We start from the raw sequence: 26,583 nt of genomic DNA on the forward strand, positions 1-26,583 counted from the left end.
TCCACTTTGTTGTTCTCATTTGTGTTGCTTTTGTTTGTAAGTAATTTATCAAAAGTGTGCCTTGAAAGTGTTCTATTTTAACGTGGAAAAAATCAAGAAATTAATTCTTTCATATCTTTAGTTGTGTGCACTGGATTTATTGCTTAAAGGAGTAGCATAACCTCCAATTTAAGATAACATATGACAAAATAAAACTGGATTAGTATGTTTCCCTAAGGAAAAATAATGGGTTTTTATAATTACTTATATTGATTATAAATAACTTATGCATTCTTTACTCATGCAAGACACATCCGCTACGATTTGTTTTGTGGAAAGCAAATATAAAACTACTACTTTTTCTGCTGTGGTAGAAATAACATATTGAAACAACATGAGAGGAATTAATGTAGAAATTGTTTTGTATTCTAAAGCCTGCACTGCAATGAAAATGGGCCCAAGAATAGGGGAAGGAATAGTGCAGAGAAATAGGAAAAGAATGGGCGTTGTGTCCTACCCTGGTTTGTACTTTGAATTGGTGGAGACATTAATAACCCTCTAATCCACCGTGTGGGGTAACAGAGTTTCTATATGATAAGAATCACAGGGAGGCTGAGGGCAGCCCTTGGCTGCTGCTGGAGCTTTGTGCTCTGTGCTGGGAGCTCATGATCTTGCCCTGTGCTGCAGGTAGGTAGGTGTGTGCTGCCTGCTGATCCTGGTCAAGGGGCTTTTTTTGGAGAGATTTTAATTTATGTGTGTTGTCTAGATTGCTTTACCACAGCTGTAATGTCTTATTTTTCAAAATATTTTTACTTTGAATATAATATTCAAAATTCAAACCTCCCAGGCTCCCTGGGTTTAGTTTGGATCTGGGTGCTTGCCATCTCTCAATGTAAGGTTGCCAAACAAAATGTGTTGGCATAGCTTTTCCCTATCAGAATTCTCAGGATTTAATTCTCCTTCTCATTTCTGGAAAACACTTCGATGAAGGAACTGCAGTAACATAAAACATTATTTCTTCAATACTAAAGTTAATTAGAATGATAGGCCAATTATTAAACTCTTCTTACTGCTCTAAACTTAAACCATTAGTGCAATCAGACTGATAATTAGCATATCCATTGATATTGTTCAGTGATAAACTGTTAATGGCACGGTCTATCAAATATTTTAATAAGAACTTGCTGGCACAAGGAATTGATCCAGTATTGGAGTAACTTAGGCCAGTAAAAAGTGTCAGTCTGGGAGTGGTGGGAGGCAGTGCCAGCTCTCAGTGGAGAGGAACTGCTCAGCTGTAGATGGAAGATTGGAGGATGTTGCCATATTGATTTTGGTGCCACCAGCAGTCTGGGATCCCCATTGTGTCCCTGTGTCAATGATCCAGGATCCCAATAAGAGCTGGGACTTGCTGTCACTGTCACACACTCCAGGGACAAGCGTTGCTGGTGGAGAGGACAGGGATGTCACAGAGAAAATTCACTAACAAAACCTCAGGTGCTTTTATATTTCCACTTATTTTCCTTGTAAGTATATCACTTTTAAACAAAATTCAAGGATCTAAAAATGCTATTACTCATCTCCAAGCTAGGTGTGGTTTGTAGGGGACTGGCCATGAGTGCTGATGTTCAGCTCTGCCTTGTTGATGCAACTGTCAAATGTCAAACTCTTATCCCTGGGGGAGTAACTTCAAAATTGTTGGTACTTTCCAAGAGGCAAAAAAATTTCTTCCCTCACTTTCATTTTGCTTGGTCCTTGCTTTATTATTATTCAGTAATTACTGATATTATTACTATATTATTACTAATATTATAGCAATATTATTACTAATATACTAAAAATGCATTTTAATTAAAAGACAAGCATTCACACTTAATTTTTTTTTAGGCTGTGTGTTTTTTTGTCATTTCAGTGGACAAATCTGGAATTTGGTTTCAAAAATAAAACAGACACCTTGAATGTACATGTTACTAAGGAAGTTTTGATCTGGTCAGCAGGTCAGTTTGCTCTGAAATGGGAATATCCACATTTGGGTGTCTGTTTTCCTGTTGAAGTAAAATTGCAAATCTCCTAATTTTGCAAAATACCCTGACCATGTCCTTTATCATTACCTGTTGATCTGCCAGAAGGCACCATGAATATGCTTTAACCTATGGACTGACTCTCTCTTGCATTTTGGACACTGGCAGATGTAAATTCTTTGCCCATTTTTATTGCTTCTTGGCCACTTCACCATTGTCATGGAGAAGATGGACTTAGTAATGTGTTTTCTTCCCTTCCTGGCCTGGTGCCTCTGGATGCTTAACTGCTTTCCCATAGCCCTTGGTGGGTGGACTGGATTCCCACTGTGAAACTAGTTTGTATGCACTCTCTTGAAAGTGATTGAAGAAGGAATTTTGTTTTAAAACTTTCAAGAAGCTAAACCAAACAATTTCTGTCAGTGTGGGAGTGGACCAAATCCCATTGGCTTCATTATGGGTGATGGTTGACTGGCAGACTTGCTGGGTTTTCACTCCAGGCATTTTATTAAAAAGTGCTTCTCAGATGTGAAGTTTTCTATCCTGAATTTAGGTATTTGAACTACACTCTTCTTAAAAAATACTAAATATGTAGTTAAAAAAAAAAAAAAAAGAAAAAGCCTGAGTTTGAGATTATGGTTTTACTCTGACTGAAGTCTTTCAAGGTAAGAACTGGTAACATTGATAAGCAACACTTACTAACAAGGCTGCTATGAAAGACATTGTGTGTGTGTTTTTCAGAGGAACATCTTCTACATAAAAGGTCTGGTACTTCTCAGTGGTTCAGCCTTTACTTGCAGAGTTGATTTTAGTGTCTGATTTAGTAGTGGCTGCATTAATGGTATACTACACTCCACAAGTTATTCTATAAATAGGGTAAGCATTGTGTCATTTTAGTCATAGTATAGTCAGTTAAGCATGATGATGAATTATCTCTGGAAAAATTTAGATCATTTGATATTTTTCTGTAAATTGGCATAGGAAGAACAAGTGAGCAGTGTACCCTTGGTTAATATTTCTGTGCTATTCAGAAGGAGGAGGGTTTTTTTACCTGGAAAGTACCTGAGAAAACTTCTGAGTTGTCCTGTTACTCTACAAGCAGTGTCTGTAGTACCCTAAGAGTGCAGAACTGCAGCATGACCACTGATATAATGAGGAATTGTGTACATTTATTTTTTTTTTCCCCATTCTCCTTCTGTCAGCCACAACTCCCCTTGGTGTTCAGCTGACTTGTGGTGGTGCTTCCCTCCTTCCTGTTCCTATCCTCCACTTCTCTTCCCAGGCCTGGCTCCTTCAGTACAATGAAGAATAAAAGCTCTTGAATCACCTTTTATGTCTGTTTCCATCTCCTCTGGCAATTCCTGCTCCACACAGCCAAGCAGCAGAAACGTGGCCTTGCTTGCTCTTTGCTCTCAGGTTTTTGCTCCCTCCCTGGTCAAACACCCAGTCAGTCATTTGGCAGTGTCTTGGGCAACTGCTGCTCTTCAGCAGCTCCTCTGGTTTCCTCCTTCCCAGCCACCACCTCAGCTTCTTTAATATTGCTCTTCTTGCCTTTTGCAACCTCTGCTCTGGGGGTAACCCCTGGACCTTGCCCTGTTTTGGCTGCTCCAGGCCTTGCTCTGCTCTGTGGCATCACACCCATCCCTCTATTCTTCCTCTTCTGGAGAAACTTGCATGACTCTACAAACTTCCTTAGTGAAAAATGTCTTTTCCAAGCAATATGGCTCCCTAGATATGCTGAATCTTAGCTTTTTTACTCTTTTTAAAATACATTTTTCTTTATTTAAGAGCTCTCCAGGTTCTGTCACTCAGGAAGGAAGATCTCATTGTGCTTTATTCTTGGTATACAGAGCTACTTATCTGCTTTTCAGCCCTGCCTTATGCATGTTCAGGTTCTGAGTGGTTTTTCAGAACAGATTATACAATTTTGAAGCAGTGAACTTCAGTTACCTAATCACAAGGTTGGCTGACATCTAATTCTTTAATACCTTGGTATCTTTATAAACTGCAGTAGATAAGGGCCTCAGAGATTGCAAAAAATTCATTGTTGGAAGTTAACTTATGCCTCTTGGAAATAGAAATGTTCCATCTTTTGGCTATCAGAGCAGTTCTGAAAGTTGGTATCAGTTGAGAGGAGGACAGGAAACAGCAGAGCTGTGATCTGCTCATTTGGTTCTGTGTGCAGTTAAGGGCCCTGTCATGTGTGTCTGGCTGGGTTAGGAACTGAAAAATAACCAGAATCCTGGAGTGAAAAAAAAAAAGGCAGTCTGATTTTTAGTTACTTAATAAGCCAAAAGCACTTAATAAGCCTTACTGTGGTGAGTCACACTGAGAAGAAATTTAAATTTGGGTGGGATTTTATTAATATTTATCTTGTTGTATTTTGTGGTTTTTGAAAGTGTTTTTTGGTAGAGCTGTGGAGCAAAAATGCAATAACAGAAGTTATACATGACAAAGTGAATTGGAATCAATAACTGGAAGGCAATGGTGGCATTAACTGTGTATGCCAGAGGGAATAGCCTGGAGGTGAGAGGGAAGGATTACCTGGGGATCAAACCAAACCAGCATTGTCGATTATAATGGTCTTCCCATGCCTTTAAGCCACTGCCCTGAATAGACTGTGTGGTTTGTATTGTATCTTCTGCCAATACACGTTTTTAGCTCATAGATAATTGCAACAAGATTTGCAGTGCTGTTTAAATGGCAACAAAGGAGAGGAATATGCACAACAAAAGGAGGAACACCTCTTTCACCGTTTTTGTAGGTGTTTCCTGTATAACTGTTTATCCCCCACACCCTGCCTTGGTAGGGTAACTTTGTATTTGCATGGCTGGTCACCATTAAAATACTGCCCAACAGAAGTGATTTATTTTCATCTATGCTGCATCAGTGCTGTGCAAAATGAGGAGGCAGCACCATGGTTGGTTGCTTTAAAAAAATAACAAAGCAGTAACTTGCAAACAGTAATGCAGATAAAACCACAGAGTATAATACAATCCTTACATCTGGGTGTTCAGTGCCGTTGCCTTAATCTACACAGGAAGAAACACAGAGGACTGCTAGAAGTTCTTGCTCAAGCAGTAAGTATTTTAACCATCTACAATAAATTTTCATGTCCAGTATCCTTTAAGAAAATTGTCTTTCCTAAGGCTTACAGGAGTTCATATTAGCCTCCCATTGACTTCAGGCACAAGAATTGGAACATTCATCTTACATTAACAGTAACCTGTGCCAAAATCCCTCTGATACATTTTATCTGTGGTGTTACCTGGTTTATTTTGGTGAAATACAAAGCATAAATTCGGCTCTGTTAATTCAGATCATCTGACAGGCTGGCATCTTTATGTCATATACTGCATCTTTTAAATTTTCTTTTAAAGATTGGTTTCAAGTAAGATTTTCTTAATTGCCAGCTTGCAATGTCTGTTTGTATCTTCTCCCATGTGAAATTAATGGGAAGGCAATTAGGCAAACTCTGGGTTCTATGCTTGAGTGACATTTCTAGCTGTGAAGATATTAGAGCTGTCTGTCTGGTCTTCACAGCTTCTGTTGGAGTCTCAGATGAAACTGGAGATAAAGATGTTAAATATCCAACTGGTGCTTTAACTCCTGATGTTACAAAGTTAAATTTGTTGCAGGCACTGAGGATTACATTTAGCTGAGGATCCATCGGGAGGGGCTGTAATGGCCTGCTACAATGTCTAATCTGACTGTGTATTTGCTTTCCAGTAAGAGTAAATGCGAGCCTAATCTTATTGTGGGACAGGAATGTTTTCTGATGTATTTTTATCTTCAGCTCTAGGTTTTGTACCAGTCTAAGCACTTCTATACTGGAAACTGCAGTGCAGTGCAACTCTTTCAGCTGCATTTGTTCAAAACCTGAGTGTGTACAAACACTAGTGGGAAACCTGAGCTTTGGAATTTGCTTTCTAATACCAATTAAGTTTGTCAGCTTCCCCTGGAGAGTCTGAATAGAAATCAGGGTTTGAAAAAGGTCATTTATCACTTACAAATATCAGTCATCAAGTCTTTAAAAAGTAAGTTCTGCTGCATGACTACACCAATCTCAGTAGCCACAAGGGAGAGTGGGGGACAGAAGCAAGGCCAGTCTGTTTCTTTTGGCAGACAGCAAGCACTTAGGTTAAACTGATAATCAGACTGTACCCATAGGCTGTGGTTTCATGTTGCAGCTGAGCCAGTCTAGAAGGTTGCTGCTGCTGAAAGAAGTGTTCCTGCTCTTTTCTTCCTGCTCCCACAGTCGTGTTTCCCTCATTGCCTTTGTGCCAGCTCTGCACATTGGACCCATCACTGAGCCCAGTTCAGCTCAATCACCCAGCTGAGAACTACTCACTGCTGCATTCATTAGTTTAATTTAGTGGAAGACCTGATAAGCCTTAGAGCTGGCATAAAGGAAGGGTGTAGACCACACAGTAATAATATGAGAGTCCAAGGGTATTGCTCTGACGTTTTTTTCACAGTTTACTCTGGTCTGTGTGTTCATTGCCACGTGTGTGTCAGCTCTGCTCTGTGCTCAGCTGAGTGCTAGGTGTGGTCTGCTTTGGGCCTGGCTTGAGACCCACTCCCCTCCCACCCTCCAGCTTTTTCCCGTGTCACTTCTGATGCTGTCACTGCTGTCAAAAGCTCCCATAGCGGGGTGGGGGTAAAAGGCACGTGTGCTCACAGTGAGGTGGGAGTGCTGAGTTACCCTGGCAGATGACCACCAGTACAGAAATTGATTTAAAATGATTGTAACTGCAGGCTTAGTCAAGCTTCTCCATTCTGTATTGCTTAAACCCCTGGAATATTTTAAATCATTTGAAAATTTCATGCTGGAGGAGGAGGATTTTCTTCCTTTTTAACTGTTCAGGAATTCATGTAGTTGATAAGTGGTAGCAAAAAATATGAATATATAGAATCTCAGCAGTATTTTCTGTCAAGAAATGAATTCTAGAGGCTTGGAGGAGTACTAGTCTGTTGTTCTCAGGGAACCTATTAAATTGCTGTCAAAACCTTGCTCCAAATAATAGGATCTGTATCCTGTTCCTTATCAAATAAAGATGTTAATTGTCTTTTCTTATTATTATTTGTTATACTATATTTATCATCACAATGTCTCCATACATATATCTAGGAACAGTCTTTTCCAGGCCATTTATTAAGATTTATAACCTTTAAGTGGCTACTCTACAGCACCATTTTTTCATGCCTACAACCTGCTGTTCTGGCAACTAAAATTTTAAAATTGCTATTTGTGGAAAGTAAGTTTTTACCTGTTCTCTTTCCCAGTTTATTCTCTGTATACCAATTTGAGTGGCCAGATTATGTAGCAAGGGATAGGGAACCACAGTGGGAAAGAAATCAGGTGTTGACTCCCTTTTGTGCTGCTTGTTCACATCCATAACTCATGAGTTGCTGCTGTTTCTGAAGTTTTTCTGGTACCTGTGAAATTACTGTATTGCTGTCTGGTAGCTGTGCATGTGGAAATAAGTTTCCATGCTCTTGTGGTTATTTCAACTTTTGAAAATGTCCATAAAGATGCCAATTTGCTTTAAATGGCAATATCCTCATACCTGTAGCAATGGTAAATTACAAAAGCCATTGCCTGTATCAATTTCACAAACATTGGCTTCTTTCTGGTTTCTTCCACATCACCTTCTTGGTCGAGCTATATTTCACTTTTGTTACCTGCCTTTGAATTTTTGAGCATGTTAGGTTATCATTAATTTGTTCTTTCTGCTCAGAAATTGGGAAGAAGAGTACCTGGGGTGGTCTGTAGCCTGAATGCTCTCAAAGCTGCACCTCAATTCTTGGCCCCATGACAAACAGCAAGACAGCACAAGATCTCAGACTAGTGGTGTCTGGGGGAATTTTGGAATTAATGTAATGGTTTTCTTTTATATATTAACTTACTATATCAAAGAGAACAATGCAGTAGGGTTGTTTTGTGTTGTTTTGTTGGTTGTTTTTTCCTGAGAGTTGAGTCATACTTTATTCCCATTTTTCTGCCTGAAGAGGACAGCCTTTAATAAATCTGTAGGCGAAGTGATAAACATATAATAAGGTGTCACAGGGATTTTTTTCCTCCCACTGCAAATGAGTCAGCAATTAAATTATCTTGAAAGAAAATCAGTCTGTTGTCTGGGTTTAGCAAATGTTTACATTTTAAGAGAACAGTTATATTAGTGGTGCTCAGAGTGCAAATTGTGTAGGGGGTCTCCTGTAAAATGAAATGCGTATCAGAATTTCCCCCTAAATGGCTCTCAATCTGAAATATTTTTATTTCATCAGAACAGCAGATTCCTGCTGGTTTACTAAAACAGACAATATCCTCAACTTAAATTTTCTTTTGCTGGGAAGACACACTGAAAACCTCAGTGTCAAGTGGAACTGCCACGTGTAATCCAGTTCTGGATATTTTGGTTATATCATACAAATGATGAGACGTGGTAGCGTGGAAAAACTTGGCAGAAATATTCCTGTATAAATACGAAGGCTCATTCATATTTTCAGTCTTGCTTTGGTCAGGAAGATTTATGTGAGTTGACATTTTTGGGGACTTGTTTTCAAATGCCGTGGAAGGGAATAGGTGGCTGTGCTGGAGGTCTGGTTCCAGGCTGGCGGAGCCTCTGTGCCTGCTTTAACCACCCTCTGTTGGTGTTTGTCTTGCAGGTAATGAGGAGGGACAGGCTGGTGAAATAAAGGGGCAGGGACGGGTGTGAAGCGTTTGACAGCTGCATTGTCTGAGCTCAGATGTGTGAAATTCTCCGAGAGCTTTGCCGTGCCTGCAGGGTGTGGGGATCTACCTAGGCTGGCAGCGGTGGAATCCAGCTGTGAACCCTCTTGGAGAAATGTGCCCAATTCTTGGGGACTTCACCGTGCCCAGTTCCGTGCTGCCATCACGCTGCTCTTGTTTGCTCTAGCAGTGACTGGTCTGAGTAAATGCCCACAGCCTGTAGAGTAAATAACCCTCTTCATAAATCCAAGGAGACACTGAGCGGCTTTGGTTTGGTTTTTTGTTTGTTTTGTTCTGTTTTTCCAAATTGATCCTCCTGAAAAGAGCGGTTATAAAAAAGAAAAATTGTTAGAGCAAGAGGAACAAGATGCAAGCACTGATGGAGCAGGGAAAATGCTGGTGATTGAGATGAGATTGGTAACTCTGCTCTCTCCATTTTGTGTCACTGTAGATGAATTCAAAGTTCACCAGACTGTAGCTTGCTGTTGACTTTTGAAATACTCTGATATGCATTCAAGCTTAGCAACACTGTGTTTCTGAGGAGATTCACTGGTGGTAGCAGCAGGATACAGCCAAAATCCTTTCCATAGGATTCCATTAATGGTGTTGTCTGGTTGACTTTTCCAACTCTGTGATTCATCCACTGCTGCCCTATTTAAATTATTCAAATGATTGATAAAGCACAGAGTGTGGTTGATTTTCTTGGGGAAAAAATGCTAACCAATTGTGTTTTCCTGAAATTTCTTGATAAATTGTTCTCACCAAAACATCAGTGGCAGAGATGAAATAGAGTGAAAACTAAGGATGGTAAAACTTCTTGTGCATTAAGTTGGGACTACTCTGGAGAAGACTGTGTGCACAGAACTGAGAGTTCTGATGGCAGCCCAGTAAAAAGAGAGAAGCAGCTACTCTGGTGAGCAGGGATGTACAAAAAGCCAGGCTATAATGATGGAGGTAGGGGACTGTCCTTGGGAAGAAATAATGCTTTTGGCAAATGAAAACAAACTGTTGGAAAAAAATTCAAGCTCACTTTTGTCAGCATAGATATCCATGTTTAAATGCATTCCCATGATACTTGATGTGAGCGAGCAGTGTTCCACTGCAGTCCAATGTGAATAATGGTTAACTAAGCATAAATTTAAAACTAGACTTAAGTTAACCTGGGGTCAGAATGACTAAGTGTATAGAAGTGCATTACTTGTCACATGAAGTGGGTTTACCAAACTGGAAGTCAGGTGTGATTTTCCTTTTCTGGGTGAAATGGAGTGTCATGAGATGGAGATCTGGATGTCAGGAAGCAGCTGCCTGCTTTTGTGTCCAGGAAAGAAGATGAAGGAGGCAGTAACAAAGCAAGGAAGTAGTTAACACATTGTGAGTGCTGTGAAAAGGGAGAAAAAATGGGAAGTGGAAGTGGAAAAAAAAAATGGGGAAGGAGAAACTGTGTGTTGGCCTTCTTTTCCTTGTAGTTGTGCATAAAGATGTTTACTGTGCTGTTACACAGTAGGGGAAAATCTCTTAGTTGTTACTGCATGTGGCTGTTTATCTCTGCAGGTTTAGTTAAGCCATTTAAAGGACCTTTGTTTTCTCTCCCCTTTTTGCTTGTTCTCTTCTTGTGGCTGCCTCATCCCTGGGAGTGTCCAAGGCCAGGTTGGACAGGGCTTGGAGAAACCTCATCTAATGGAAGGTGTCCCTGCACAAGCTGGGGGTTTGTAATGAGATGATCTTTAAGGTCCCTTCCAGCCCAAACCATTCTGTGATTCTTGATTGTATTATAGAAGAGAGTCCTCCTATTTATTCAAACATTTAAATTTCTTCAGATTTTAATACTTAATTTAGTTATGGCTTTTCATTTTCTCTCTAAAATCCTTAATGTAGGATGTCACACAGTGTTTAACATAAAAAAAAGAAAAATAAAGAGTAGGAATAGGCACTACTGAGATTAGAGGCTATAGTGGAAAGATGTTTGTCATCAGCTTCAATTAAAAATAACATTACTTTAAAACTTTAATAATATATTGCAAACTTCCACTTGATGTTAATAGAGTATTTATTACATGTTTAGATGTTGGTAACATACAGTGCTTGGCTGAATATTTTTCATCCTGCACTTGCTGATTTACTGTAATAAATATAAAGCTTCTGTAACAGATATAATGCAGCAAGGCTCTGATCTGCATGGTGATACCTCCATTTGTCAGCAATACCAAGTTTTTATGGATTTGGCCTTAAATTGGTACTGGATTGTTTGCCTGTGAATGTTTAGTCAATAGAGAACAAATTGTGGATGTCAAATAACCTTCAGCTGCACAATCAGCCAGAAATGGCTGGATGAATGCAGCAGTGTCTGAAAGCTGCACTGCCCAAAAGGGGGAACTGCCTGAGCTCCTTCTGCAGAGCAGCTCAGTGCTGGGAGCAGGTGCTGTGCCAGGGCAGGGCTGTGGGGCAGAACCCCCTGCTTTTCCTTTTTCTGGGGCTGAATTCCAGGTGCTGTGCCAGGGAAGGGCTCTGGGGCAGAACCCCCTGCTTTTCCTTTTTCTGGGGCTGAATTCCAGGTGCTGTGCCAGGGCAGGGCTGTGGGGCAGAACCCCCTGCTTTTCCTTTTTCTGGGGCTGAACTCCAGGTGCTGTGCCAGGGCTCAGCTGTGGGGCAGAACCCCCTGGTTTTCCTTTTTCTGATGTTGAGTTCCAGATTCTGTGTCAGGGCAGGGCTGTGGGGCAGAACCCCCTGCTTTTCCTTTTTCTGATATTGAGTTCCAGGTTCTGTGCCAGGGCAGGGCTGTGGGGCAGAACCCCCTGCTTTTCCTTTTTCTGGGGCTGAATTCCAGGTGCTGTGCCAGGGCTCAGCTGTGGGGCAGAACCCCCTGCTTTTCCTTTTTCTGGGGCTGAACTCCAGGTCCTGTGCCAGGGCAGGGCTGTGGGGCAGAACCCCCTGCTTTTCCTTTTTCTGGGGCTGAGTTCCAGGTGCTGTGCCAGGGCTCAGCTGTGGGGCAGAACCCCCTGCTTTTCCTTTTTCTGGGGCTGAACTCCAGGTCCTGTGCCAGGGCTCAGCTGTGGGGCAGAACCCCCTGCTTTTCCTTTTTCTGATGTTGAGTTCCAGGTTCTGTGTCAGGGCAGGGCTGTGAGGCAGAACCCCCTGGTTTTCCCCTTTCTGGGGTTGAGTTCTCACCACACACAGTTTAAAGCTCTGAAAGGGGACCTGTGACAATTGGAGGTGTTTGGTGCCACTCTGAAAAAGAAGGTGGCAAGTGAGAAGTCCGGGGTCATTCTCTGCCCTCAAATAAAAGAAGGAAAGTGTGTGACCAGTGAGCTTGAGCCATTTGGCCCAGTAAATAAAATGCTTGATGCTTGCAAGTGCAAGTTGGAGAAAAGCAAGTAATTCTTTTCTTCCTGGTTATTTTTTTCCCTCCAGTTTGATCTGCTGCTGTTGGATAGCTGTATAAAAGAGCAGTCATTTCTTGAAAAAAAGCAGCCCCATGTCATAAGTCAGGAATTGCTTCTGTTTAACATGCTTATTCAAAGAACCTTTATTTGTTCCTTTGCTCCTGAGTGCCTCATGCAAACACCTGGGGTTTATTGGGGGTTTATGTGGTTTAAATTGGGGTTTATTGTAAGACTCGGGGGGAGGTTGGTTGTCTTTTTTCATCAAATCCTGTTTGAGTACAATAAAGAAAAGCTTTTAGCAGTCCATATGAAAGGTCTGGTGGCAGACCTAGATTAAAAGTTTATGAAGTAGCATAATTGTGGCTCCAGAATGATGTCATGATGATTGAAAATTAGTGCTCATAGAAAATAGTAGAAAGTTATAGTAGAAACTCATACTCATAGAAATAAGTATTTTCCATACTTCTGTCTCAAGCAATGATACCAACAAAAGAATTGTAGAAAATGACAGAAACTATGTATTTTTTTGTATCCAAAAAGTTGGTTGTACATGTAGGTTTTTTCTGCTCTGTTTTCATATTTCAGCTATGTTGGACTGGACTCTTGATCTCATGTTTGACTCTTTAAATATCAAGCAGAAAGCTCTATGGCATTAATTTTATAAATAGACCTGGTACTCAAAAATAGTCTTATTGATAATCAGCTTTGTCTGTCTTAGTTCTGGAACGATCGCTACATGTTTGTGTAACTGGAAACTGTCATAAATAAAATCCAACTCTTTTTGGAGCTGATCTGTGGAACAGCATATAAATAACTAGTCAGTAAGAAATGTATGTTTTTCCTGTGTTTTCCTAGAATTGGAATTTTGCTGTGCAGTGGGTTAAGAGAAAGCTGTAGCTTTTTCCACTAGAGTTTCTCTTCATGTATTGCAGCAGTTTCATGGTTCTCCTGCAAATCAATGAGTCTGCTCTGAAATGGATTTTGCTGCCCTTCTTTTGAGTTCTTCTCCCTGGTTAAGGCACCTGATGACATTCACTGTGCTTTGCTGTAATGTCAGTGCTCCACAGGAGATGGGGATCCCTGTGTCTGACCTGAGTGTCTCTGCAAAATCTGTGTTGCTAGCTAGAAATAAAGTTACTGATTTAATTGGCATCTATAATGTTGTCATCTGTAGCATTTTTAGCCTAATAATCTGTGAAAAACCACTATTTTAAATTGTTGGCCAGAAGGATTTCTTGTTAGGATTTTTTTAGTTTGGCTATCAATTTTAATTTAAAGTTTTCTCGGTGCTATTTCCAAAGCTAAGAAATCGATAGGATTTTTGGGGGTTTCTTTAGGATTTTTGTTCATTTCTTGATGACTTCGGGCCCTAAATAGGGAATTAGGTCTTCTGTGAGGAAATCCAGAGCGTTCTGTGAGGAAATCCAGAGTGTTCTGTGCCGGTGCTGCCCCTGGCTCCGGTGGCAGCGGGCAGGGCTCCAGCAGCGCTGCCCATCTCGGCTGTGTTTGCTCTGCCCCATACCTGGTTAAACATTGATGGCAGCCCAGGCAGTGCTGCCTGTAAATAGATGGCTTGCTTTGGGGCTGCCTTTAAGTTGATAGCAATTTAAGTTTTCTTTTTCAGCTCTCTTATAAGCCTGGGGTGAGTTGGACCTAAATTCAGAGTGCGAATTAAGTGATAAATAACAAAGGCCTAATTGGAAATCTATGGATGAGCCCATTTGCTGCCATTGACTCCAGTGCATGTCCAGGTGGACTCTAATCTGTGCCATGGAGCCCGAGGGTACCTGTGCCTGGGGCTTGGGATCACACTTGTGTTTTGGGAAGTGACTATATGGCTTTTGTAGAAATTGTACCTCTGAAGAAGAAAATAATTTCTTTGTAAACCTAATCACTTAAAAGAAAGGTGGTAGTTGATAGGGTGTCTCAGAAAATAAACTTTATTTCACTTTTACTTCTAAATGCAGGTGCATTTGAGGGGATTGATGCTGACCTATAAAGCCTGTTGTCCTCAAGTTTGTGCCTTGTCTCACTGCAGTGGGAATGTGCTGAGGTCTGTCCTGAGCTGTATATGTAGCACAGGTGGTAAAACCACTTTAAACTTAGTATAGAATTGAAAGAACAATGTTACTGCACAGTTGCAGTGATGGATGACCTGCAGTTGAGATCTTAAAGTGCTTGTTATTTTGAATGCCTGCAGCTGGCCCTGACAGCTGCCAGAGCTCAGTTGTGGAGGGGGTTGATTATTTAGTTATTTATTTATTACTTTTTAGACATAACTGCCAGGCTGTAGAGAGGGGAGAATACTGTAAAAAATGTAAATATTTAAATTTCATTTCCTTCTTGGTGACTCTGCCTTCCCTCTTTCTGTTTGGGCAGGAAGATTTCAAAAGGATGAGTCTGTTGTTTCCCCAGCTGAAAGCACTTGAACATTCTGCTCTTGGGGTGTCCTCTTGCCCTTCCAACCTCAGCAGAGGCAGCTCACACCTTCAGAAGAAGTACAGCTTGGTTGCTTTGCACTTTCTGATGGGAGCAGCAGCACAGCTGCTGCTGTCTCTCTGCTGAAGGAAGATGGAAAGGGAATTAAGTAAACAAGGAATGCTCGAGTCATCTTTGAGGGCAGGAGAGTTGAGTCTACAGTTGATTTAACTTTCAGGATTACTAACTGTAGAATGAAACAGTTTATTTGTGTGGTCTTCAAAAGAGTGTGTGCAAGGTGAATGATGTCCAGATTCCTCCTTGTTGAGCTGGAACATGTGCTGGAGGCTGCAGGGTGGTACCTGTGGATGCAGAGCTGCCTGGCTGGCGCTGGCACACAGCTCCCTGAGGCTCCAGTGCCTGCAGGAGTTTCCCTTGAGGAGCTGAAGCTGAGCTCAAGCCCAGCTCCTTGGGGCCAGCCCAGCTCTCGGTGGGATGGTGCAGCAGGAGGTGCCACAGTGGCTGCAGGCTCTGCACAGGACTGTGGGGAGTGGAAGCACAGGCAAACCCCTTCCCTTTGCAAGACTTCAGCAAGAGATCAAAGGCAACCCTTTAACCTTGGGAAGTGTTTTTCCTACCCAGACCTGGTTCCACGGTGTTTCATCCCTGGTTTTGATCCAGAGACTCTCTGAACTCACTTGAAGCTTTGCTCTCAATGTCTTTGCTGCAGATTCCTTTCATTTTCTGGAGAACACTCCTGTGCAGTTGGTTTTGAACTATCCACATAAGGATCTATCACATAAGGAGCTAACCCCCCTCTCTGCTGGCCATAAAAACCTATGTGTTTGTATTTAAAGTGATTAAAACCCCCCCAAAATTAGGATTTTTTTTAAAAAAGCGACATTAAAATTTCATCAGTCCTGTATCTGCATTTCTCTTTTATTCAGTACAGAGCTGAAGAGATTAGGTGCTATATTTTGTAACACCATAAGCTCTTATAACCAGCAATCAGTAAAACATACCTGTGCTCTTAGAAGCTCCTTTTGTTTGTGTCTGCTCTTACTCTACGTCATCTGGTACCAAAAATAACTGACCCCATCTCAATGGCATTGCCCAGCCAGTGTTTTACACTGCAAGCTGTAGAGCTGACTCCAGCTGTTTGTGAGCCTGGATGTTTGATGCTGAAGTTGTGTAGCCTTTGGAGTGTTTTCACTACTTGAATGTGGTGGGAAGTGTTGGATGGGATACACAAACACCTCTGATGGATCAATATTTTGTGTATCTAGTCTGTGCTATATAGAGGCTGTAACTGAAGTGATTCACTTTGCACAGCAGAGTTGGAACATGCCCACAAAATGCTTTTGCAGAACACACAGAGACTCATATAGAAGAACATTTTTTTCCCCAGTGCATTGCAGCAGGGAGATGTGTTTTGTTCTGATTCATCAGTCTTTTCTATTTCATATTTGAATTCTGAGGTGTGCAAGGTGAAACTGCCACCTAGAGCAGAACTTGAGGTGCAAAGAAGTTGATATTGCACATGCAGATAGGTTGGTGGTTGTAGGGGGTCTTTATAGCATCATAAAATGGTATAATATGGGGGGTTTTTCAATAATAAGCATGTTATAACAATCTTTGTAGGCTTCCTACTCTTCCTTCTTTTGTTGTACCACCAGATGAAGGGCTGATGTGGTAAATCATGGAAAACAGTGATGTATGTGCCCCCTTGAGGATTTTCACCTGCTGGAAATGAGGAGAGTTTGATCTTACAATCAGTTAATTCTCTGTAGGTTGTGGTCATCTTCTGGCAAACTTCTCCAGATGTAATCTGGTTCATCCTTTGGTTAACATGCAGGACTGGATTGATGATGGCACCTGATTTTGAGCTCACAGGGTTTCTTTCCTGTGCTTTGCCCTTTCATGGCTGTTAGCTGAGCTGCTGTCACTTTGCTTTCTTTGACCTCAGCCTCTGAGCACTTGGTGCTTTATTGCTCAGCCCTCACACACTTCCCAGGGGAAAAAACCATCACCAGAATTATTTCTATTTCTTCCTTCATTGTATGTACCAAATTGTGGCTTTCTTTGGAAGATTGTCTTCTGCAGAACTCCCTGTCACATTCCCTCTAGTTCCCTAGAGATCTTTAATTAAAATTTGGTGTTACAGTTTAAAGAAAACCTACCTTCCTTTGTTCCTTACAGGACTGGCTAGTTTTCCTCATTATCATGGAGCAGAGCTAATAAGTAAAGATATTTTAAAAGGAGTAAGCCCCAAACCTCAGCCTTGCAGAATGGGATGTCTGGGTAACTGTTAGTGACGTACCTTATCTTCTGCTTTATTTTTAGATGCTCTTCTACAACGGGTAGCAGAATTGGAAAAGGTCAATGCAGAATTTCTGCGCACAAAGCAGCAACTTGAGCAAGAATTTAATCAAAAGAGAGCAAAATTTAAGGAGTTATACCTGGCTAAGGAAGGTAAGTTCTTAGTTCTCTGAATTATTCTAAAATTTATTGAACTTCTTCTTCAAATAATCCCTGTACGGAGCATAGTCTTTTAGACAGTTATAATAAGAATGTAAGAGATTCAATAGGTGACTATTGAGCATTCTAGAATGAACTTTAGAATTAAATTTAAAGATTTGCTTTGTGGAAAGGAACTAAAGCAACTTGATGTCCATGCAGAAATACCACTAGTGAGTTTTAATACTAATTTCCTGAATTCAGAGTGTGCTCTCTGAGCAGAAGCTGACCTGGTAAATGGGAAGACATAGCCTGGGTGCTGTGCTTTTTCTACTCTGTGGCCTTTTTTTTAATGTAGCATTTATTTGTCTTAAATTTCCACCTGAGGTAGGCTGTAAGCAGGCAAACCTTATAAAAGTTTTAATACCAGCCAAGGGCATCTATTTCAATAACACAATTTATAGGAAAATTTAAATCATATGAGCTCAAATATCTGATGAAGGATCAGAGAGTAGAGATAGCTGTTCTGTGAGCCAGATTGATTTATCTAATTCTGATGATTTTCCTGTCTTTAACATATGAAAGCAGAGCCAAAACACAATGCATTAAGACTGTGGCTGCTGTATAAGCTTATGAGAGCAGAAATACAAAGGCATAATGAAGATTGGATCATACAGCAAGCCTATTTCCTTGTGTTTCTAAGGCTGGATGAAAGGAAGTTTAAGATACAAGACACTACTGATGATATCAGCAATAATTCTCCCATTTTGGTACAGTCAAAGAATACAAAATAAATTGTGATAGGGGAAGAAAAAAACACCCCAACTTTCACAGCTACTGAAGTGAAAGGACACCAGAGGAGAATATACAAGTAATTACTTTTCTTTTGTTTACACCCACCAAAGGTTTTCCCCCTGTCTCCAAGACCCTCTCCTAAATGTTCATTGGAGCTGTTTAGACCCATCTTTAATACTGTCATTTGAAAATTGAGAATATTAATGCTACAGAGTCTTGTTTTTTTTTTACACAAGGATTAATGTCCTTTTAAGTATTTGATTAGCTCTGGGTTCCATATTCTCTATCAGGATGAGAGCACCAGGATTGATTCAGCTTTTTGGCCCTGAGGGAAATACATGGATATAGCTTGGTGTTGGTTGTGTGCTGGCCAGATGTTTCTGCTAAAAGGGATTGCCATTGAAGCAGGCTATATGGGCATAAAACACATATTTTGTATTAGTGCTTTTGGAATTAATTATATAATATATGTCTTCCAGAACTGTCTATTTCAGATTAGCTGAGAATTCAGGAGGATAATATGAAGTTAGTTTAATTTCTGTTTATATTTGCAACAATTAGAGAAGTCATAGCTGTTCCGTTGAATGTATCCCTTTTATTTGTAGAAGCTCAGTTTTACCAAAGTCTTTGGTAAAGAGGAAATTAGGCTGCATATTCTTCTTGTTTGGTCTCTGCAAAGTGGTCACAGAGTGTTTCTGTTCAAGAAATATGAAGTGTTCCCTCCAAATTGAGAACCAAGTTGGTCCCAGAAATGGGGGTAAAACTGTTTTCCAGTCTGTTTTCCATGCCTTTTCCAGATTCATTACCAGAATGAGTTAAATAAGAACTGATGAAAAGCACAGTTCACTTTCATCAGGTATATTGATCCTAGTTATATCTAGTGTCTGCTTTGTGTCTCCATCCATAAGATGCTTCTTTAATAAAAGGCAAGGGCAAGCAAAGTCAAGAAAAAGCATTCCCTGAAGACACCTGCCAACATTTGTTCAGTCATTACAGGTAGATGTTTTAATACCAGTGCTTCCTTCACTCCCTTCTGCTCTTTGCCATAGCAACTGGGGCTACACTTCAGGTTGAACTCCTGAATGCAGCTAAATGTATGCAATGCTCCTTTCAGAGGACCTGAAGAGGCAGAATGCAGTGCTGCAGGCAGCCCAGGATGACCTGGGCCAGCTGCGCACGCAGCTGATGGAGGCCCACGCTGAGATGGAGAACATCAAGGCCATCGCCACAGTGTCAGAGACCACCAAGCAGGAGGCCATTGATGAGGTCAAGAGGCAGTGGCAAGAAGAAGTGGCTTCCCTCCAGGCCATCATGAAAGGTAACAACCAGGCAAGCTGTGCTGAGATCAGCCACCCTGATCTTTATAAGGATTTGTGCCTGCTCTTCCTCAGAGTATGGGTAATTGTTATGGCTTGGGAAAGCTGCAGAAGGGCTGGATGAAGTGTAGTTCTCAGGGTTGTGAGAGGGAGCTTGATGGGTTTTTATTGTCAGTTTGAGGACAGAATTTAGAATTCATGGCCATGGGAACCTCATGTATATGCAAAGCATTTTTGAGGGACTATGAATGTGATCGTTCATCCTTCCACAAAGATAAGTATGATGTCTGTAATTTGACAAGTCTGCAAACAGCTTTAAGCTGCCAGCATGATTCTCTTTTTTCCTTTCTGTGTGAACACAGTTCTGCTCTCACACAGTCAAGTGTCCCTCCAGTACTCACATGGGCCTTCCCCCAGGGTATTGACTGCACATGCTGCTCTCTCAGTCCTGGGTGGTTTTTTTCAGATAGTTCTCATCTATTCCTTGTTATATTTGCACATTGCACAGCTGTTGACATTTCCGAGACAAAGGAAATGAACACAAGGATATGAACTGGGAATAGACTATTGCCACAAATGTGTTTTCTTAAAGGTTCACAGACAGGATCACACTATCCTGAGCCTAGAGCCTGTCAGCTGTGGGCAGTTTTTCCATCACCTCATTGTGCTTTTCACCCAGAACAGACAAACCTTCATGTATATTGAGTACACAAATGTCTGTTTATTTATGATCTACACAGATACATGAGCCTAGATTAAGGCTCAGCTGTGCCAGCTGCTGTCCCTGTGTAAACAGGCAGCTCCTGAGCTGAGAGGGGTGGTGTGAATCCTGAGGAAATGGAAGCTGTGTGAGAAGTTTGAATTTCTTTGCATTTTGGAGTACCTTTTAAGGGCTCTAGTCATTTGTTTGGATGATGTACTTGTGTGCTGCTAAGTAGGATATTAGTCATGTACATTACCTTGAAATTAGGAATTGCACAGTTCCTGGGAATTGTTTCTCTCTGTTCTGTTGATGGTACTAATTGAAATTTAGTTTCAGTTCTTTTACTTATGTATTTGGGTTTTGGGGCAGGAGTCTGAGGGAAAGGAGAGTTGTCCTAGTTTTGATTAATTATAGTAAATCATTGAGTGGTTGGAGATGGACTTCCTAAAGCCCTGTTCTTTAACTTACATTGAAAAGAAGTTTTGAAAATGCTGTTTTCTAGAGACTGTCCGTGACTATGAGCTGCAGTATCACCACAGGATGGAGCAGGAGCGAGCTCAGTGGAGCCAGTACCGAGAGAACATGGAGAGGGAAATTGCAGAGCTGAGGAGGAGACTGTCTGAAGGCCAGGAGGAGGAAAACCTAGAAAATGAAATGAAAAAGGTACATTGGAAAGGAGTTCCTCAGTTTCTATTTGAGGATAGGCCCGTGGGGTCAGGCAGGGGTTCATTCCTATGGCTGCTGTAATTCCTCAGCAGTTCACACAGCCTGGTGCTGCCAGCCTTTGTTCATGGAAGTCATCATGACCTAATCCATTTAAAGCCCTAAAAGCTTTGTTCCTAATTATGTGCATTCAGTGAGAGAATTGCACCTGAGAAGATGGGAAAGTTTAGCCTTCAGCTTGTAAAAACAGGCAGCCTTGTCAAGGCACTTGTCATGATGTCAAATGAGCACAAGTGAAACCACCTTTAGATTTTTCTGGCCTGACAGTAAACTGCAGTATAAAGTTTGCTTTACACCTCTTTACTTTTGCTTCTTTTTCCAGCTCTTAAAAACTTAAAGTGCCCATTAAAACTTCAGAGTATCTAAGGTGTCTTTCCTCTTTCTCTAAAGTAAGCCATGTTTGTGCATCACAGTTCTGCTGCCTCCCTATGAAGTACAGAATCTTGCTTCACAAAACAACAGGCTCTAGATGATGAAAAATAATTGCTCTGGAGTATGGACAGATGTTGTTGTAGTTGTACAAAGATCTGACACTAAGAAAATTTCATAGATGAAGTAGATTGAGCTGCCTTGTCTTGAGGTTGAATTTTCTTTTTATTTTTTGTTGAGGTTGAAAATTTAATGTGTTTCAGACAGGAAGGAAATTGAACCTGTCATAATAGATCAGTGCATTATAAAAATCTTTGTGTATCTTATTGTAATAACTTGCATTTTCATGAATTTCTCATCTCAGCAGGCTTACCTTAGTCTTCAAGGTGTTCTAACACAAATTTAAAGTAGTGACTGAAATTCAATAAAGTAGGTTAACATCTTCTAATCTGCCACATCACTACCTGTCCCTGTTCCTGCTTGCTGTCTGCAGAAGAAATGCAGTAAGGAATACCACAAACATTCCACATGAGAAACATTTTAGCTATTTTTACTGTGTTGTAGCAGCAATCAGTGTTAGTGTTGCAAAATGGAATACTTTTTCTGAGACCTAGGAAGAGGTTCCTGACTATTGGTAGTTGTAGTTGATTTATTGCTGTGGGACTGCTCTTCATGGAGCCCTGATTTCAAAGGTAAGAGTCAGGGTAATGCCTCTTCTAATCCCACTGCAACTGTAAGACATTTACTGTTTTTAAGAAAAGGTTTCAGTCTTATTAAGGACAAAAATACTTTGGTTGAAGCTGAATGGAGGTTCAAAGTTGGATCAGTGAGTCTTGTAGAAACAACCCAGAGGATGCAGAGTTCACAGTGTAAAAGCCCTGGCATTGCATTCCCAACTACCTGCCAAGAAGCACTTCTAGAGAACAATCTCTCTCAACTGATTCTTATTTTTAATCTGAAATTACTGATTGTGTAAGTTGAAATTGCAAGCTGCTGACATGACAGCACAGCTCACTTAAACTCAGTGGCTTTAGCAGAGAAGTTCAGCTTAGCAGATAAATAGCATTTTCAACTATAGTCCTTTAAAAGGGAATTAAATATCCCTAAAGGAAAAGGTGATCAGTTTATTAATCTCTGGGAACAGGAGTTTGGAAAGCTTTCTAGGCCTGTAAAGCAGAGGAACATGTACCTTATGTAATAGTAGGGGGAGGGGGAAATCTGGTTTTCAGAGTGCAGCTTGAAATAATTGCTTAAACTGCTTTGCATGAGGTTCTAATCTTCTTTGTTATTATTAAACCTGTGAGGTTTTTCCTCAAGGAGACTAAGAATTAGATCAAAATTAGGAAGAGGACGTTCAATTTTACCTCAAAACAAACAAGCAAATCCCAAGCCCATAAAAAGGTTTGCTTGGGCAGCAAAATAATGAATATTCATGTGTCAGCAGCCAGTGTGAAAAGAGGAACTTTCTTGATCACTTGGGATGTGTTATTTGAAGACTTGTGATCAATTCCTCATGCAAAATGGCATTTGCTGCCAGCAATGCCTATACTCCATCTTTATTTGTTCTTTTGTCAGAAAGAGCTTGTCTGGTGGAGCACGTGCTCTTGTTTGCTTCTCCATGTAAATACATTTCAGGCTGCAAATTGCTGATTTCTGTAGAGAATTTGTCTGTTCTGTGATTTTTGTATCATAAACCAATGATTTCTAAGAAATCATTTTCTAAGAAAACCTTGTAAATTTGTCTTCTTAATCTCCCTTCCCAGCTCAAAAAAGGTGCATACCTTGACCTAATGATTAACATGTTCACCTAGTGATTAATCTTTCAGAAAACTTGGCAGTGATTTATAAAAATCTGTTTTCCTGTTGGGTTGTAGTACCAGATAGGTCTGGGTTTTTTGTGTTTTCACAGCAGCTAAAAGCAATCTATCACAGCAGCTTGTACTTCCCTGCTGGGGAATGACTGGGCTGATTCTGGACATGGGAATGAGCTGTCCCCAAACTTTGGCCACTGGCAAAATATGACTTGGCTTTTTTTTTTTATTTTATTTAAGTCAGACCTCATTTTCTGTTCAGGAAAGGATCTGTTTTGCTGTTGGAGCTGTGATGAATATAAATACTCTTCTCAGCACAGTTGTGTCAAACTCAGTAACAGAAGTCTGCAGAGCAGGTATTTTGTGTACAGAGAGAGCAGGAAAGTACAAAGCTCCTGTTAGGAATTGTGCTTATTAGTCAGGAGAGGGGAAATTGGAAAGGAAGAGTAATCAGATTTCTGTGACAGAGTTGGCCATAAAATCTGATATACAATAAGCTATTTTTTTTGGTAATGGTGAAGAACAGTGGGATAAATTTAGAGGAGTTTTAAATGGTTTAGTCCTACTTTAAAGAAAAACCTTCAAATTGTATCTGTGTGTTTTTCACTTGTCTCATTTTTAAGGAACAGAGGTATAATGTTACCTGGGATTTCTCCAGTCAGATATTTGTTCCTCTGAAAATGACTTGGACTCATTTTTAGCATTATCTCTCCATGGAGTCATTTTCCTGCTGTGGTCTGCAGGTCCCTCAGTGTGTTCTGCAGCCCCTGTGCTGGGGGAAGCAGGTTTGGCTGGGGCAGAAGTGGTTTGGGTGCTTGGTTTTTGGTTAAGGAATGAGTAAAGATGAGCTGATCACATGTAATACTGTGGCAGTTGACAGCCAAGTTAAGTTTATTAAAAAGTTAAAAGGAAATAAACATTTTAAGGATCACACCTCTGGAAGAGTCTGACTAACACCTCTTAGCACAGGAAATTTGGTGCTGTGGCACCTCTTGCTACATGTGACAGTATCTTTAAGTGGCATTTTTCAACACTACAGATATTCTCCTTTTATTAAAAGGTTGAGTGGAGCTTTAACCTCAATTTTTGGAGTCTCAGTAATTCTGCTTTATGTCCAGAAGCAGACCCAGGGCCCAGCACTCCTTTTGATAGCAGAGAGAGGCTGTTTGGAGTGTTTAGCTCAAGATCACACTGACCTTTAATAGGGATCCTTACAATATGTTGCAACCACAGTGTCAAACTTCAGCTCTGTTTACCAAGCAGTAAAAGCTGGAGTAATTTTTCTGTATGTGAAATGTGATACAGTTTTGTCTTTCCAGTTGTTCACAGTCTGGTTTTGCTTTCAGAGAACTTTCTGACTGTTTCTCTGAACTCCTTGGTTCCTACACAGGCACATTTGTTGCTCTGTATTCTGTGGTGAGCCATGTGAAACCAGGCTGGCAGTGAAATATTGCTGCAGTTATCCTGAATAATTAGAAAAGAATGTTTAATTCATTCCATTAAATGAATAGAACTGATATGATAAATGAAATATAAAGCAATGCCTGAAGTGGAACTCCTGCTCCCATTTGTTTGAAAAATGTGACTGTTGAGTTGCTGGCTGCAAGCACCAGGGTCTGGGTGTGTGTGACAGTCACATGTCCCTGGTATTGAATTCACTGCCAAGTGACATCCCTTGCTTTCCTCACAGCTTTTATTGGTACTTCAGCAGTGACAAATGTAGCTGAAATAAATTAAATGTAAAGACATTTAATTTAGTGTTGTGTTCAGAATTTTCTGTAAAGCTTTAAAATTGTAGTGCTTATATAATTGACAGGTATTGCAATAACATTTTATTTTGTCGATTAATTTTAAGTTAGAAAACTTCAGTGACTAAAAATATTTTCTATTTCTCTTCCTGAAAGTCTTGCTCAGAGTACAGTTGTCAATAAGCTCACCAGAAATTGAAAGTCAAATGAGTAACCTCTAAAACCTGCATTCTAGTCTAGTTTCAAAACCAGACATGAGTGTTATCATTTACTGTCTGTCTTTGCTGATGAGCTTATGAAAGGTGCCATCCTTTGAAACTCCAGCTTTGGGGCACAGCTCCCTGCCCTCCTCCCCTGCTGAGTTCTTCCAGTAGAAGGCAGAGAACAGCTGAGCTTTCTGAGCCTGATGCACAAAGCCAGCCCAAATTAGAATGCTGGAATTCTCTGTGCCTTGGAGAGTTTCACTGCAGCAAGTATTTGAGTGTTCTGCTGGCTCCTGGGGAGTCTGTGGGAGCTGCTCCTTTCACTTGGAAAGTCTGCAGTGCATCCCTGAAGGAAAGGCAGAGCATTTAATAAACGGGGATGTCAAGGCCACACATTAATGTGCAGTTCTGCTTTTGAACCCTGAATGCTATTTCTCATCTTAATTCTTGCTATTTTTACCTGTTTTCCCCTTTTTTTCCCCCCCTTTCCTTGAAACAGTCCTCTAATTCTGCTGCTCTTTGATCTTCTCAGAACTGCTTTTTGAAAGAAATCATGGGATAAATTGTCTATATATAGTTAGAAATATTCAGTACAGTAACACCAAAACCTGATGCTGCATCAGTAGTAATGTAAAGTTGAAAAATGATCTTCTAGAAGAGAACTGAGCTACACTAGGCATTACTGTGCAGCTCCATTTGCTTTTAACTTTTTGAGTAAGTAACTGCATGATCAGTACCTCATCATGCACTTCTTTTGGGTTTTTTCATATGTGCTGTGTGGCAGCAGGTTGTGGGACAGTTAGGCCTTTAATAAAGTGCACATTGTTTTAAATGCTTGATCCATACATTTTCTCCCAGGCATCAAGAGGGATAGATTTGCTAACATTCTCTTTTAAAACAGATACTTGTGGCTTAACCCATACATAGATTTAAAGTTTAGTTGCCTTCTGTTAAATGGACTAATATCAGCCCATTGTCACAGAGATGGCTGCTGAACTAAATAAATAAATAATAATAAATAAATAAATAATAAATAAAAAATAATAATAAATAAATAAATAGCAGTAAGATGAGCATTGAAAGTGGAAGTTTAGTCAGCTTTTTTTTGTTGATGTAGAAATTTTCTCCACATGTCTCCAGTAGTGGGAACTGGTGTGAAAATTCTGATGATGCATTACAATTTATTGTCTGAACTTCAGGCTCAGGAAGATGCCGAGAAGCTGCGCTCAGTTGTGATGCCCATGGAGAAAGAGATTGCAGCCCTAAAGGAGAAACTGGCAGAAGCTGAAGAAAAAATAAAAGCAGCATCAGAGGTGAGGTGGAGCTCTAACTGGATGCTGATTTATGTCTTGCAGCATGCTAGTTTGATGCAGACAAGTCAAATTTTATAAGAGAGAAAAAGGTGTCTTGGGAAATTCTTCTGGAGCTCAAATATCATGTTTGGCCTAAATATATTTTTGCATCTTTTAGTTTTGAGAGTTGCACTGTGTGTGTGTGTGTGAGATCTGGGTTTAGAATAAATTGCACAGCTCCAGATCTACTAATAATAGAAGAAGCTCTAAAAAATACCTGCTTTGCTCTTCTCCCAGCCACCTGGCCTCTGGGTTATTGGCACACTTGGAGCCACGAAGTCAGACTTTCCCATTTGAAAGGCTTAAAGGGCAGCAGATGGAAGGTTTGGTGTCCTAGGGCAGGAAAGCTGTGCCCAGCATCAGTGGCAGTCACAGCCCAAGGCTGTCCTGAGCCCTGGCTTGGCGTTGGCGTGTCCCGTGCTGTGCTGAGGGAGATGAGCAGCAGCTCTCTGCAGCCACTTAGGAATTGCCTGGAGGCTTTGGTTTTCTCTAAGATAAAACCTCCTGTGATTTTCTGACTCAGCAAACTGTAAAACTGAATAGTGCCATAAAGAAATCTTTCTATTTGTTCCCTGTTCCAA

The 26,583-nt window shown here is 40.7% G+C and overlaps 1 protein-coding gene across 1 annotated transcript in view; it reads left to right on the forward strand.

The window, feature by feature from the left end:
- The window catches only part of RABEP1 (rabaptin, RAB GTPase binding effector protein 1), a 48,331-nt gene that overhangs the window by 1,760 nt on the left and 19,988 nt on the right, over window positions 1–26,583 (forward strand). Inside the window, exons 2-5 of the mRNA XM_054646849.2 lie at window positions 16,869–16,997; window positions 18,892–19,095; window positions 20,299–20,459; window positions 25,850–25,963. Of these exons, the coding sequence (XP_054502824.2) occupies window positions 16,869–16,997; window positions 18,892–19,095; window positions 20,299–20,459; window positions 25,850–25,963 (608 nt within the window). The remainder of the gene's footprint in view (window positions 1–16,868; window positions 16,998–18,891; window positions 19,096–20,298; window positions 20,460–25,849; window positions 25,964–26,583) is intronic.

Source organism: Agelaius phoeniceus, chromosome 20 (assembly GCF_051311805.1).
Source record: "Agelaius phoeniceus isolate bAgePho1 chromosome 20, bAgePho1.hap1, whole genome shotgun sequence".
Lineage (NCBI taxonomy): Eukaryota > Metazoa > Chordata > Aves > Passeriformes > Icteridae > Agelaius > Agelaius phoeniceus.